The sequence below is a fragment of the Pollicipes pollicipes genome, unplaced genomic scaffold (genome assembly GCF_011947565.3).
Source record: "Pollicipes pollicipes isolate AB1234 unplaced genomic scaffold, Ppol_2.1 Scaffold_6052;HRSCAF=7182_pilon_pilon_pilon, whole genome shotgun sequence".
NCBI lineage: Eukaryota > Metazoa > Arthropoda > Thecostraca > Pollicipedomorpha > Pollicipedidae > Pollicipes > Pollicipes pollicipes.
The window spans coordinates 23090474-23106471 of record NW_023596805.1 but is presented as its reverse complement, the minus strand read 5'-3'; the positions used below and the strand labels follow the sequence as shown (position 1 = coordinate 23106471).

The window sequence follows — 15998 nt, the reverse complement described above, 5'->3', positions numbered from 1 at the left end:
CTTGCTGTATGCGGTAGTTTTCGGTGCTCATTTTGAATTCATTGATAGCAGGAACCGCATCATACATCTTCCATTTACTTTTTAGAGGTCAGAATAGGTCATTGACCTAAGCTAACCCAGGTGGGCATTTCTGATGAACGTACTGCCTAGCGTAATCTTTGTCGCTTATTCAAATGCAAAACTCAGGGCAATCTTGTATGATTTTGGTTACCATGACCTTCAAAAGGTCAAGCAATGTCCCTGACCTCAGATGAGCTTGTGACCTTCTGCTTAGAAGCAGTTATCTAGGTTTTGTGGGGCATTTTGAAGACCAACCTGGAATGTGACATTGTTTGATCTTATTTATCCCGAGGGTCATGACCTAGTGACTTCAAACTTTGACCTAAGTGAGTTTACGTGCAGGTTAACACACCCTGCAAATTTGGTGTCTCCAACTCTCTTAGTTCCCAAGATCTTAGGGGGTCAAATTGCCCCCCCCCCCATCCGAGCGAGGGGTATCTAGCCGAACACCCGGGCGCTTGTTAAAACTGAGGTGTCAAGATCATGTTTTGTTAGGGTTTCCTACAGAAGATGCATCACTTCATGAGAATGCAATCTGGAAAAGTTTTCATCGTAGCTCGTCCATGGCAAGGAAACCACCCTAGTACAGCTGGCCGCATCTTGTTTCTGTCTGCCTCTGATCTGCACAGGCTCTTACGGATTGTTAGTAATCACGCGGTGACATTTCTATTAGATACGTTCGAATGGAAAGTGCGGTTGTGATATTCCGGTTGAAACTCTAAAAGAATTGTTCTCGCACGCAAAACCGATTAGAACCGAACTGGTCCTCACTCCAGGAAAACACCTTATGTTGCTAGGTATGGGCGAGACATTAGGAGATGGGAGAGTTAGCGGCTATATGCGTTGTTACCATATTTTGACCCTATTGACCCTGGGTTGACCTAAGACCTACGCTAATGGAGCAGCCAGACACACTCGGCAGACGACGCCAGTAAGTTTGCATTTCATGCATTTCAAAGCGTACCTTTTATGATAATTTGATAGGCGCTCAGCGCGTGTCTCAGGGCCGGAAATAGCTCGTGTTTCGCGTGCTGTAGCGAAGCAGACTTAATCGAGAACATCGGTCATTTAGTAGCGATTTAATTGCAATTGCAGACATAGACCAATGTATTGCGGAAAACGCGTGTTTTGGGTTGATATTGGACACAATTACACAGGCCTATACGCATGCATGACACATGCGTTCTTGGTTTAAGCCACAGTGTCATGTGTTAAAATCTGTTCCTGAAAACGTGGCGCTGGCCGCCTGCCGCTCCATTGCTGTGGCACGTGTAGGGTGGACAGTTTTGAGATCCTTTGGGCAATTGCAACCCTGCGCTTGTGTACAACGGGCTATTGTGTTTACGTGTCGGGTCTGCAAAATGACTTTTTACGGGGCACGATTGTTTGCTGTGCTCTGGCCTCTGCAATTCGACATCGATCTTGTGTTTTAATGCTGGCGGATCCACGGTTTCTCCGCGCCAGGGTGAGATGGTTCACATAGATCCACAAGTTTACCAGCACGGCACGATCGCCTGTGTTCTCCATTGGCACTAGCTAGTCTCATCTCGCTGTAACGCCAGTCGGACGCAGTTGAAGCACGGGAGTTGTTCAAATGTTCTGGTTTAAGGAGTGCGGCAATGCAGCTGTCATTGTCAGAGTTGTCTGGAGTTTAGCAAGCACTCTAGTGAGGGCACGGAGTAGCATTTACAGTTGTTGATAAATCGGCGTGCTTGATAACGCCAGCTGTGTTTTGTTCTGACTTCTACAGAAACCATTTAGCCCACGGCCAACTAAGTGTTTGTGAAACGAAGAACATTTTATTTTACATTCAAGATGTTCATCCTTGGCCTCACAGACAGCATATCTGAAATATTTTATCCCATTTTCCATGTACAATTACCATTGCGTATGGAAAGTACAGCTCCTCAAAGTGCTGCTAAGCCTTCGCCAAGCTTTCTCGTCCATCATCTCAATTTGAGATGCAAATAAGATGGGCTAGAATACGCCTGAAATGCACTGGTTTCGCTGGCGAACGCAGGAACGGAGCACTCAGTTATAAGCTTACACTCTGCGATGAGATTCGAACGGGCTTCCGAACCTGCGTTGTGCTCTGATGCACTTTCAGGCTACCATGATCCGCTGTAACGCTCGGTACGCATGAGCGCGTGACGTGAACACCAAAGGTCTCCTGTCACGGCAGTGTTACAGGCGTCCCGCGCCATAGCTCGTCGGCACGGCTCAAATTTCAACGCGCATTGTGTTTCGTCAAAGCTGAAGCTGATCACGGTCTCAGCAGATTACGCCACGGCTACGATTACGTCACTCTACCAGCTTGCATAGGAATGAAACGGTGGTCAGTTGCGCGCTTTGTCGTCAACTGCAGCGGTATTTTGGTTCTAAGGTGTGAAAATCTCGCCGATAGGCACGGTGAACTGTGATTCCTGCTAACGCAGGCCCGGCTGAGCTCCAGCTTCTATTTTTTATTGTTTGCCTTGTTTACGCCCTTGCGACGCTGACGACAGGGGTGACGGATGGCGCGCTTTGAACTCCGACGGCTTCAGAAATCGATGTTAAAATGTTTGTTTTTGTCAAGGTGGCTCGTAAAAATGTGACGCGTCTTATCAAAGTGGTGGTTAGGTTGCGCCCATTTGTTAATGTGAAGAACATTGATGACTATGGTGAGGGCTATTTTATTCCATTTCCAACGTTGGTATCGACCATGTCACGTTTCGCTGTTCTTCGCAACTATCTGAACATGCGTGTTTGGGCGCATGATTTTGAAGCGTCTGCTTGCTGAACAAATGACAGAACATGGCTAGGAGAAACGACCACGAGAATGACCGCGTTTGGGGCAGCGTCCACTTGTCCAGCACAGTCCTGGCCCGTCAGGCGGTCGATGGCCCTGTCTGAGCCTGACCTGGCGCCGTGTCGTCCTCAGCGTGAGCGAGACCTCCGAGGTCGGGTCCACGGTGTTCTCCAAGGTCAACGTGACGGACGCCGACTTCGGCTTGAACGGAGAAGTCAACCTGGTGTGCGACGCGTCAAAGGTAAGCTCCACCGCAGGCTCTGTTGGCGAGGGCCGTCGGGGAGGTTCCGGCTCTGGCGTCGGGCCGGGAGGTCTGATTCGGTTCCCGCTGTGGGATATTTTCAGTGCCCTGAATCTCAGCACTGGGTCAGTGATGATAATCGTAGAGAAGTTACCTGCGTGTAGCTGTTTTTAACTCTGCAGTAGATGCATTTTGTCCATACACAACGTTGCCACTACAGTCGATATATGCAGACACACACTACGGCGTAGGCGACGATGTACTATGTAACGATTTGTCTCTGAAGGTACATGAACCGTGCTATCAATGTACATAGTTTAGTCAGAAAGATGGACAAGTTCATGAACTATTCAAGTTGTGGACGCATGGAATCGATAACCAAACAACACGGGTCTTCACAACTACTTATTACTTGAATCCTTACTGAATCATTATTGAATCATCGTTATGTCTCGAGCACGGATTGTCAAAGTCGTTAACTATTTGTCAGCCGGTTTTGTTGATGGGACATAGCAGACATAAGATTCTTCTTACAGGCACCTGAGAATAGAACGGCTGTTGCTTATTGTGTGTGTGTGTGTGTGTGTGTGTGTGTGTGTGTGTGTGTGTGTGTGTGTGTGTGTGTGTGTGCGTGTGCGTGTGCGTGTGCGTGTGCGTGTGCGTGTGCGTGTGCGTGTGCGTGTGCGTGTGCGTGTGCGTGTGCGTGTGCGTGTGCGTGTGCGTGTGCGTGTGCGTGTGCGTGTGCGTGTGTATGTGTATGTGTGTGAACGGATCATGTAGGCATAGTTTCCAGACTAGTTCCGATTACTCCAGGCTCCAATGACCACGGTAGTGGTGCCCATTTGAATCAAGTTGGCGAGTTCACGGATTGTTGGCCTGGCTCAGCCGTTAGCCGACAGTTCTGCATTCTACCGGCTGCTTTTCGCTCCAAGTATTCTAAGCTAATCTGTGAGAGTGGTGCAACCCGACGGAGTGCTTGCTTTCTGTATTGGCGAACTCGTTGCCGAAAGGCCGTTAGCTAGCAAACGCGATCGAGACCGCGCTGATGGACGCCGGGGATCTACTGAGCTCTGTTCGCCGGATTTGGAACGACTCTCGTCCGTGTACACTAACAGCAGCCAGGGGCACGGCGGCCGGGACTGGTCGTCTGTGTACACTGACAGCAGCCAGGGGCGATGTGGCCGGGACTGTTGACCGTGCTCGTCCCATGCTGCGGGCGGTTGTTTCATCTCTCCGACATGCTCGATCTGCTAGCAGATGAAGCAAATACCGCCTGGTTTCCAATCAAGCGGCATCAAAGTCTGCATTCTGTGGGCTAAATTGATATTAAATGGCAGGGAGCGGTGTTGTCTCTGCCACGATGGCGCAGAAACTACGCGGTTGCTCGTATGCGTTGCCTAGCGGAACGAAACGTTATGTAAAATAAACACAGTCTGTTGGACAACCCAACAACGTCCTGACAATGCTCGACGAATCATCGTTGTTTCTCGCCTACTCCCTTGCGTAACAGCGGCAATCGTGATGAATATTTTTGTGCAAGGGAGTAATGGTTGCCTGTTATCTTGGCTTAGCCACAACCTCTAGATGTAGTGTCAGCTATTTTCGGCTTAAGCTGTCGCAATGGCGATGACTCAATACCTTAGGTGCTTTTTTACTCGTGTTATTGATGATATGGAGTTTAAGCTTGGGTCGACGGCAAATGGCCATGTAGCTTTTAGTTATATTAAGGTGCTGTTTGATCTATTCTTGTGATGAGGATTGCGATGATTATTATTATGATAACTTTCGTCTATAATCACCCGTGCCGCCCATCACCGTGCCACCGTGTGGACCAGCGTCAGCGTGCCGTCAGCATCTGGTGCCTTCCGCCGCCGTCGTTCACCCAGCATCTGGTGCCTTCCGTTGCCGTCGTTCACGCAGCATCTGGTGCCTCCCGCCGCTGTCGTGCCCTCAGCATCTGGTGCCCCCCGTTGCCGTCGTTCACTCAGCATCTGGTGCCTCCCGTCGCCGTCGTTCACTCAGCTTGCGCCCCTGCCTAAGACGAGTCTCACCGGCCGACACCACGCGCGCCGCCGCCGCCACCCTCTCCTCAGCAAGGGTCACCCGCAGCGTCGCTGGGCGGGCGGACGGACGCGTGTAGCTGCCGGCTGGCGCCCGACACGCCCGCGGCGCCCCTCCCCTCCCTACCCCTCCCCTCCTCCCGTCTGGACGGTGATCGGATTAGAGGAACGGAGGCGTGCGCGCTGTTGCTCCGTCACACGTAACCGGGTTTGCGTGACGCGCCGCCCGTCGCCGCCTACGGGGCCGGCGAGACGCCGCTGAACGAGCGTGGAGCCGACTGAAATCCTTTCAGTGAGAATTTCTCCGAACGGAGATATTGGTTTCAGGTACGTCGGATTGGTGCGGGAATTCACGCAGCTACGCCTTGGAGACGGCAGACGCAGTCGTGCGTGGGTCGATTAGAAAGCAGGGCGGTATGCTTGGCTGCCGTCCTCAGTCCTTGCCACCCGAGAAGCTGCGCATATCATCGTTGTGAGTTAGAAAGACAAAACTGGCTCTCGGTCCACCGATGGGCGCTGTTTTGAGGAGGGTGTCAAGGAGGCTGTGCGATGCGATGTAAAATACAGGCATTTTTGTGTTGAACATGGGAGCATGTTCAGTACATGCTGTCACCATTGTTTGGCAGATTTGCCTGCACAGCGAGTGCCGATCTCAGCGAGCGCTCCGGACAATTGCACAACAGGTGCATGGTTATCTAGCCCTACTGCCTGGGCAGTGGAGCTTAATACGGATTTTGAGACGCTTGGGTCAGGGACATCGAAAAGGGGAGGGGTGCGGGAGTGCCATGCCTCCCCTTGGCATATTTTGTGCCCGCTGGCTGGCAACGATCTCCTCGTCTGAACTGCTTAAGCCCTGCATAGATACATAGGCTACTACATACAGCTGCATACTACTACATACAGCCTACTACATAGGCTTGTCCCCAGAGCCGTTCCCCTCTCTCCCCAGATGATGGTCTGGTTTCCGGGCCGCAAATGCCAGCGACGATCCTGGCCGGGGTTGGTGGAGTTTGTGGAACAAGTTCTACAGAGCTAATTTGAATAATTTGATATTACTTAGTCCAATTTTAATTATTTGGTGGGACGCACGCTAATTTGAATACCGGAATTAAAACTGAGATGACGAAAAGTTAGAGATCCCTTTAGCTGTGATGCACCTTATGAGAATGGCCATAGCTATAATGCATAAATTGATCAAAACAAAAATGCAGTCGCTTACAGAGTTCCCTTAAAACTTGAAGATGGACCGTAACGAAACCGCGTAATTAAGTTATGTAGCTTTTATGGAGTCCACATGTTGCGCAGCGCTTATCATGCGGTAGACCATGGGCGCGCGCCTGCCGTCCATCCACGCTGAGGAGGCAGGAGAAAGCCTTTGAGGACATAACCGTGGGGTGACCAGACCCAGAGGTGCAGCCGGTGGGGGTAAGCTCCCCGCCCCCCCCCCCCCCTTCCTTTAGTAACGCAGTTTTTAACTAGACCACAGACGGCTCCTCCGGTTAGGGCTTAGAATTTATTTCTGGCTTTGGATTTTTTGTCTGGTAATAATGCACGCCACGGAACTGACCAAGGCGGCGGGGGTGACGGCTGTGGCTGTGGAGCTGCGCCGGCGCTGCACCCCTGCCGCCACCGCCGAACCGGGTGCGACGATGACACTGATACTGACACTGACACTGACTTTGAACCCGAAACACCAATACTGAACCAGAGACACTGACAACTGAACCCGCGACAATGCCACTGATACTTAACCCGAGACACGGACGCTGAGCCCGAGACACTGACACTGACACTGCCAACGCGTCGTGTTCGGCAGACGCCTGAGGCGTGTCGGCGGTTCGACGTGCGCGGCGTCGGCCTGAACAGCGGCGTCTTCATCGGCATCGTCACGCTGCGCGGCCCGCTGGACTTCGAGGCCGAGAAGGCGTTCGACGTCAGCGTACTGGCCACCGACAACGGCAAACGTCAGTCGGACGCCGAGCTGGCGCCGGCGCTGTCTGTCGCCCTCCGTCCTGTTCGTCACCGGCGCGGTGTCTGTGTCTGTGTCTGTGTCTGCCGGCGCTGTCTGTCGCCCTCCGTCCTGTTCGTCACCGGCGCGGTGTCTGTGTCTGTGTCTGTGTCTGTGTCTGCCGGCGCCGCTGTCTGTCGCCCTCCGTCCTGTTCGTCACCGGCGCGGTGTCTGTGTCTGTGTCTGTGTCTGCCGGCGCTGTCTGTCGCCCTCCGTCCTGTTCGTCACCGGCGCGGTGTCTGTGTCTGTGTCTGTGTCTGTGTCTGCCGGCGCCGCTGTCTGTCGCCCTCCGTCCTGTTCGTCACCGGCGCGGTGTCTGTCACTGTCTGCCCGTGTGTGTGTGTCCCAGGCTCCGTGCCACTGTGCCTGCCTGCCACTGCCACTCTCGCACTCTCGCACTTCTCAGGCAGTCTGCATGTGCATTCGGCTCCGCCTTGCGTCTTTTTCCATTTATGTGCATTGATGGCGTCAAAGCATCGCTTACTTTGCATGCGGACATTTGATAGCTCTCGCCTAGCTCCTTAAGTGCATCGGTCCAAACGTGCTTGGCTCTAGCTCAAAGGCTGCAGCTGCCAGTGCCGCAAACAGCAGCCCGGGTTGGTTTCAAGCCACATCGCTCTTCACGGTCGTGCGTGAGACGTGTGGCTGAGTGTATTCTGCACAGAGTGGCGCTTATGGTTGTCGTTCACGGCCCCTCGTATCGTTGGTACGTGGAGGTGTGTAGTTTTGGCGTTAGTACCTGCAGCCGCCGCAGTGTGTGCGTCACCCAAATGTAAAAAACAGTACTGTCTGGGGAGGCGCGAAAGGTATGGTGTGAGGGAATCGAACCACGGCCGTTCCGCTCCCGGCTCATTGTTGGCTGTGTTCGTCCTCAGCCCAACTGACGTCTAAGGCCCGAATGGTGATATCAGTGGAGGACGTGCAGGACCAGCCACCGGAGTTCGTCAACGGCCCATACTCAGCCACTGTGTCCGAGAACACCCAGCCGGTACGTCCCCACGCTCCTGTGTTTCGTTGGGCTCGCCTGGGAACGTGGAACCGGTGTGCTGTCCATCAAGCTTTGCCTCATTGAGAACGCCTGAACTGATAACTTGATATGCCAAATTGAGGACGCCTGAGCTGAGAATGTTATGTACCTCACCGAAAACTCCTGAACTGAGAACGTTCTGTCCATCAATGTGGACGTATGAACCTATAAATTAATTTGCATAATTGAGGACGCCTGAGCTGATAAATTTAGATCCGTTATTAGAAGCGCCTGAACTAAGAACGCTCTATGCCTCACTGAGAGCAGATATGTTTCCTGCTACTCTGTGCTATTCCGAAAACGGAAATATATCGGGTTAAACTGCTATCCATAACGAACATCTGTGGGAGAACATGTCGTCCAGTGTGAGTTTACGGGACTTCAGGATTGTCTATGCACTGTCTTTAAGCCTGCTGATATTCCATGAGTCGGCCATGGTGTTGTCAATCGCTAAACCATCCAAGAAGCGCATACTCGCTCTGCTCCTCTCTCACTGTTTCTTCATGGAGACGACTAACTACGTCATTTCTTGCTACCGATCGGACTCCGCGCCACGCACCGGCGTGTCTAGAAACATCGGTTGTCTACCGGCGTGTTAAGAACCTCCGAAAAAAACCCGCTTCAGCCCTTTTTTTCCTGAACCCGTAAGGACAAAGCAGATCATCAAAACGAAGCTCAGAGCTCAAAAGCTGTAGACAAGGCAGATCATGAAAACTGTGGCTCTTGGCATGAGACCAGCGGCTCTGTGGCATTTAAGCTGGTGAGGATCGATGACAGTGGAACAGTTGGACCAACAGTCCTGACAGTAGTTGTGCCTGTCACATTCTCCTCCACCAACATACTTCGACCCAGCTGCTTGCAATGAAAGCGGATGGCACGCATCGAACCTCTTCAGAGGGCGACAGAGCCCGACAACGAGAAAGGCGCGGAGAACGTCTCGCTTGTGTGTGGCGAGAGCCGCCTTTGAGCCCGGTGAGCGGCCTCGTGCAGCTGTGGTGACCTCGTGCTCGGCGACAGGGCACGCCGGTGCTGGACATCGTGGCCCGGGACGGCGACACGGGCATCCCCAGGCAGCTGCGACTCTCCATCATCGGCGACGAGGCCGGCTACTTCCAGCTGCTGGAGCCGGTCAGAGGTCAGTGGCTCGGGGTCGGAGGCGGAGCTTTCCACCGGGGATTGTGTGGGCCTAAGCACAGATGATTCCAAAACACAACGTATTTTGCTTCGCAATTGCGAGGTCAGACGATCCGGATAACTATGCTGGTGGGTGTCCTGGATCTGCATAACAATGCTGGTGGGTGTCCTGGATTGCGCGCGTGAGCGTACACCAATGTTCGGCTCGGGTCGCGTGAGTGTGTAATTGCTTAAGTGGCTGCGCCGGCGTAGTTGTCTCTACTGCCTGAATGCTTTGTTCTCCGGGTTTGCTGCTTATGGTATAAAGTGTCTCTCATCTGTAGGGTATTGATTGAGCCTGTAAGTGCGTCATTGCTGTTATGTAATGACTAGTCCAATTGACAGCGGACTATAATAGGTCTCTTCAAATGGCTCTTATTGGAAATACTTCACATTTGAGGATGTTGAAGCAAGCATCAGATATGATGAAATAGTTTCACTTAAACTCTTAGTACTCTTTTCAGTGGAAAATACTGGTCCAGACAACGCTTTTTCCCTGCGCAGCAAATGTGCTCCGAGAGCCAATTGATGGCCATTATATATGGGTCTTGCTCACAAACGCCATATCTATACGACTCGACAATAATATTTTTCGTGGCATTGATCGCCGCATGGCTTACGGCACGACATAATTTGAATGGCGTTATTATGGCGTCGTGGACGACTGGGTTATCTTGAAATAGTCACCTCGAAATGCTCTGCACATCATAACAGGTGTCTAGTTCAGGAACTAGAGGGGTTTGGTTCATAAGAAGGGCAGGGCTGTGAACTGCACCAAATGATCTTCAAGATGACCATTTTAGTTAAAAAAACCCTAAGCAAATGTGAAAACTCCATTTAATGCTGGCTGCTACTGCTGTTGAATGATGACGTGTTTATGCTGATTCCTGGTCAGCGTTGTCGATTTATATATCATATGCCGCATTCATTGTGTTAGTATCGATGCCAACGTATGAATGCTCTTTGAGGCGAGGTTATCCAGTTCTGATCGCGTGGGCTTAAAAATAGATTGCTAAAAAAGTGTTCGCGCTTTGCGCCTCATCAGAGAAATGCCCTTTGACAAGTCATTGGGGTCGCACGCATATGATGTTACACTCATAGTTGGCATTGGTTCACTTATATCGGACCTGGCTTAACCAGTGTGGGTCACCATACGTGGGGAACAGGTCCCTGGCCTCACAGTGTGTTTGCTATGGTTTTCCCCACATGTTTCTTACGTCCTTCAACAAACCCTTTTTTGAAGTGGTGTTTTGTGGCATTTTTGTCACCAAGGTTTGCTTTTGTTGAGCAAGCGTTTCCAGCTTGTTTTTCGACTTTTTGAACTTTTAATTTCTGACAGCTTCTGCCGGTTTGCGTCGCCGCCAGCGTCCGGCAGCAAGATCGTTCGATTAAACCGTCTTGACAGAATTTATGTCAGTCGGATGCTATCAACCTTTGATCGGGGAAGGGGGGGGGGGGGGGGTAAAAACGCATCGGCCACTGAGGCCATTACGCATCACCCCAAAATCAAAACAGGGCTTATTGAAAGAAAAGTAATTGTACAATGTTGAAAAATGGGTGCCAAATGACATAAATCCAAATAAAGTAACCTTATATGAAAATAACTAAATCGCTATTTTAAATGCAAGTCTGAATTTTCGCAGACATATCTGAGGCAGGCAGCGTCCTAACCCAGCCTCGTCCGTCTACAGCGGCGTATCGACCCAGCAGGTGCCACTGTCTGCCGTACTGCCGTCTGAGTGTCTGACGCGTGTCGACCCAGCAGGCGCCACTGTCTGCCGCACTGCCGTCTGAGTGTCTGACGCGTGTCGACCCAGCAGGCGCCACTGTCTACCGTACTGCCGTCTGAGTGTCTGATGCGTGTTGACAGGTGCTGGCGGCGTGTACACCACCCAACTGGTGACGGGCAACACCAGCCTGGACCGCGAGAACCCGGACATCCTCAGAGACGTGGGCCTGTACCAGTTCCAGCTGGAGGTGAGTGACGGCCGCCCTCCCGCTAGTAATCCGACAGCGCGACGTCGGACGGTTGGCGCGCGGCAACAGCTGGACTTGGATGAATGCGTCCCCCGGTCAGGGATCAGCCAGCCGTCAGCTATTAAAGAGAGTGATCCATATTTGTATGGGGAGGGCTGAAATAGTCATCTTGAAGATCATTTGGCGCAGTTCACAGCCTCGCTCTGGTTAAGGTCTAGCCCCTCCATTTTCTGGGCTACACGCCGGCGAAAATGTACAGACTACTTCGTGCGGACTGTTTCAAGGTCACCCAGGCATTCATGACGTCATAATACGCCATTTCAACCCTGCTATTTCATCAGCCATGCGGCGATCAAGGCCAAGAAGAATGTGATAGTCCAGCCGTTCATATCTGGCGTTCGTGAGCACGATTTCCAGATATAATGCCCATCAATTAGTTTTCAAGGAATGCTGTGCTAGGCCCAATAACGCGTCAGTCAGTCTCGTATTGCGGAGCTCATTTACTAAATGGAGAAATTGCGTTGTCTAGAGCAGTTTTTCCACCTAAAAGTTTTTTTTAAAATAAATTTGGTCCGAATCCTTTGAATGGATGGATTTCTGGGATCAGCGCTCACGCTAAGCAGTGCTTGTTGTGTGAGCCCTGACCCCCACCATCCGATCGCGCAGTTCCAGGCAACGGCAGAATTTGGTGGCGAAAGTTTTACGTGCCGCAATGGTCGGCACGGTCCGTCCTGCCCTCTGACGTCAACTGGCCTTTAGCGCGACCGCTGCCACCGGCCGCAGGCCATACCTGCCAAGGGCAAATATCGAGCGCCCTAAAGCGACTCGAACCCATCCCGCCACGGATGGGTGGGTCGGAATGCAGGCGCTCTAACCAACTGAGCCACCGGAACGGACATATAAAAGTGTACCAATAGTTAGAAGTGAGCTTATTCCATCATACATGATGTTTGCTTCAGAATCTTCAGCTGTAGAAACGTTCATTTTAAGCCGCGATTTAGCGTAATTTGCTACGCACGGTCAGGAGTTGGAACTCGACGGCTCTATTGGATCGATGACCTTGGCTGCTCTGTTGTGGTTGGTCGCACAAGCTCACGAGGTAGTACCTGGCGATGTAATTATGATCCTGACCCGGTGTTGTGATTGGCTGCGCAGGCCCAGGAGGTGGAGTCTGATGTCTCCTTGGGGGAAAAGGTGGTGACGAACGTTACGGTGGTAGTGACAGACCAAGACGACCAGGTGCCCACCTTCAACAAGAACCAGTTTCTTGTCTTCATACCGGAGGATACTGGTGAGCTCGCATCACACGTGTCTTCCTCATGACCAGTGCTCCATAGGTATACGCAGCAAAGGCCTTGAACTCCCTGGTTTTTCGGCTTTGTGAAAACTCTTGATTTCTCGGCTCAAGTGTTTTGACCGTGACCTTGCTCCATTATGCTGCAGTAATCTACCTCCATTTAACACGCGCACTGATGGCCGGCTAGATACCCTTCACTCGGGTGAGCGGGGTGGGGGTGTCAATTTGACCCCCTGAGATCTCGGGAACTGAGAGAGCTAAAGACACACCATTCACAGGGTGTGCTGACCTGTACTTGAACTCACTAAAGTCAAAGTTTGAAGTTCCTCGGTCATAACCCTCCGGGACAAAAAATGTCAAATAAGGGTCAACTTCCACCAGGTTGGTCTCCAAAGTGTCCCCAGAACCTAGATACCTGTTTTTAAGCAAAAGTTAATACGCTCAGTTAAGGTCAGTGACCTTGCTTGACCCTTTAAAGGTCATGGTGACCAAAATCATACAAGACTTCTTTGAGTTTTGCATTTGAATAAGCGACAAAAATTACGTTAGGCGGTATGTTTCTAGAAACAAAATGTTGACCCGGGTCACTTTAGTTCAATGGCCTATTCTGACCTCTAAGAAGTACGTGGAAGATGTCAAATGCGGTTCCTGCTATCAATAAATTCGAAATGAGAGCCAGAAACTATCCCATACTGCAAGCCCTAGAGTAAAAAAACAGGTTGGTTTTGACCCTGGGCTGACCTTTTGTACCTGATCCTAGGCCAACGTAATTTGCTCATTCAAAATTGGTGTTGCCTAAGAAAGCATCTCAGAGATGCATGGATTCGTCTAACGCTCAATTGTTGCATCAGATTGAAGGATTCCCTGGAAATGGACTCCTCTGAAACCTTGGCCTGACTGATCTGTCATAGGTACGCGACCTTAACAGTTACATCTATTTTGTTATTTCAAACGAGTAGTTTTTTAATCGTCTACAGCTATGCAAAATTTGGCGCGGCTGCGCCGCGCCGTTCGAAAACCAGTCTGGAAAAACCTTCGGAAGGGGGGGGGGGGTCACTTTGACCCCGACCCGAGTGCGTGTTAAGGGTTCTATGATGGTATCATAATCTACCTTCCATTATATTATACTGATATATCTCCACTATGGCATGATAAGCTACCTCTTTCAAACTATCATAAACTACTTTCATATCTCAACGCTGTCCGAGAGGACATTAAATAAATGATGGTAATGATGATACCAAGCGTACTGGTTGAACAACGTAATCAAGAAAGAAGTTAGTATCTTGGCGATAGTCAACACTTAAAACCGTGCACATAGTCGTCAAGTCAGCCCTGGTTCAGCAGTTCGTCCACATCTCATTCATCTGGACTCGGGCTCGTCCACTTGGGTGATGACTTGTAACCATGTAAATGGCTTGAAGTGAGCACTTGTGCTATGAAAGTCGACACTTGCTTGATGATGTCATTTATCGAGTAACACCTGGTGTAATGAATGCAGGCTATTACCAGAATAAGAGTGCCCATCTCACAACGTGCTACATGGCTGACATTTTCAAAAACTTTATTTTCTCGTTTATACATTTTGAAACACGTGCTCAAAGTGCAAAAAAAAAACACGGAATATCCCGAACGCAGGGCGACAGGCCTTGGTGTGAAAGGTCATTGCAGCCGGATACTTCTGACACGCCGAGGCGCGGCGCGTGGACGAGCCGGTGGCCGTGACGAGCCGGTGACCCGGCCGACCTTCCCGTGACCGGATCGGGTCGTCCCCGGCAGCCAACGGCACGCCGCTGCCCGGCCTGGACATGCTCGTGTCGGACTCGGACGCTGGCGCCGGCTCCCGCTTCCAGCTGCGGCTGCAGGACGTGCAGCACAGCGACGGCGTGTTCGAGATCTTCCCGACGGAGGCGGAGGGTCGCGCGCCCGTGATCATCAAGGTCGCCGACTCGTCCAGGTCGGTGCTGAATCGTACAGGTCGGTGCTGACGTGTCTAAGGCGGTGTTGACTCGTCCATGTCAGTGCTGATGTGTCCAGGTCGATGCTGGCTCGTTCAGGTCAGTGCTGGCTCGTCCAGGTCAATGCTGGCTCGTCCAGGCTTGTGCCGTACACCACTTTTGATGAGTGGCTCATTCGGCTGGGTGTTGGCTCCTCCTGCAGCGACGCGGCCGGGTGAGCATAGCCACTCGTCAACTGGGTGTAAACTAGGACAGCGATTCGTCCGTTGCTCCTCTAGGTGTGCGCAGGCTCGTCCAAGAAACCGCAAACTCGTCCTGTGCCCGTTTCTGTGCACGGAGATATGCCCAGTCACTTGTGCTGTGATGTTTTTAGTTGTGTGTCATCACAACCCCTCTGGTTGGCGTCGCGCTGGTCTAGCAGGACGCAATCTGCCCGTGTGCTTTTTGGTAGATTATTATTTGCGGGGTGTTCGATCGAACCTGGGCTATTTTTTGTTTATTATGTTTCAATGTCGGTATGTATAAAGCGGCCAAGTGAAGCATCCGGAAGCGTTTTGGATTGGATCGAACGACTCTTGCGTGGCAGCTGCTCGAGACCTGCCTGTGTCAACACGCCATCCATGGCGTTTGGCCTGCGTGCATCGAGCGAGTCAGTGTTGCAGGGCGCTGATTGGCCCGTCTTTGCAGACTGAACTATGAGCGTGAGGAGGACCGTCAGTTCGCTTTCGCCGTGGTGGCCTCCCAAGGTCAGACGGAGGTCACGGCCACGGTGACCGTGCTCGTCACCGATTCCAACGACAACCCGCCGGTGTTCTCCGATGAGACCTACAGGTGCGCGGAGACGTACAGGCCTTTGTTGTGTAGTGCACTTACTGCAGCAGTGGTGTGAATGCTGGATTGCACTACATTCAATTCCTAAGATGCAGTTCACCACACGTGTCTCGTCTACGTTAAGTACGAGTGGGATAGAATCGACTTTATAGCCCTCGACGAAATGATAAAAGCTGGAGAGTAGCATGCTTCTATCATTGTATAAGCCTGTTAATTTGTGCATTTATCCATGGACTGCCTGCTTGCACGGCATATTGTGATTAAATGCCTCGCAGGGTATTGTTCGCTGCGCAGGCACTGGTCAATACGTAATATTGCCTGAACTACGAGATGATGGGGCCCCAGATTGTAAAAAGCACTGGAGGCTTCGCCCTTGACATGTCCTGTCTGGACACGAGTGCCCGATGATGAGCTTTTCCCCCATCCTTGTCGGAAACGCAGCGCCCTATTCAGAGTGTCTACCACTCGCATGGGGACGAAACCGTCTGTTTGACAACTATGCCAGCGGCGCGGCGGAAGTTTGGGAGTAGATCCAGCGGAGTCTGCTAAGCAGGATGTAAATAACCTTCGTGCGAAAT

General features: G+C 51.5%; 1 protein-coding gene across 1 annotated transcript in view; it reads left to right on the top strand.

Annotated features, from left to right (window-relative positions):
* Positions 1-15998, top strand: part of LOC119104893 (cadherin-23) — a gene marked incomplete in the record, with an annotated part of 112011 nt that overhangs the window by 9696 nt on the left and 86317 nt on the right. The window contains 8 exon segments of the mRNA XM_037228628.1: positions 2981-3089; positions 6966-7113; positions 8033-8145; positions 9202-9319; positions 11228-11334; positions 12490-12625; positions 14411-14588; positions 15277-15420. Coding sequence (XP_037084523.1) covers positions 2981-3089; positions 6966-7113; positions 8033-8145; positions 9202-9319; positions 11228-11334; positions 12490-12625; positions 14411-14588; positions 15277-15420 — 1053 coding nt within the window.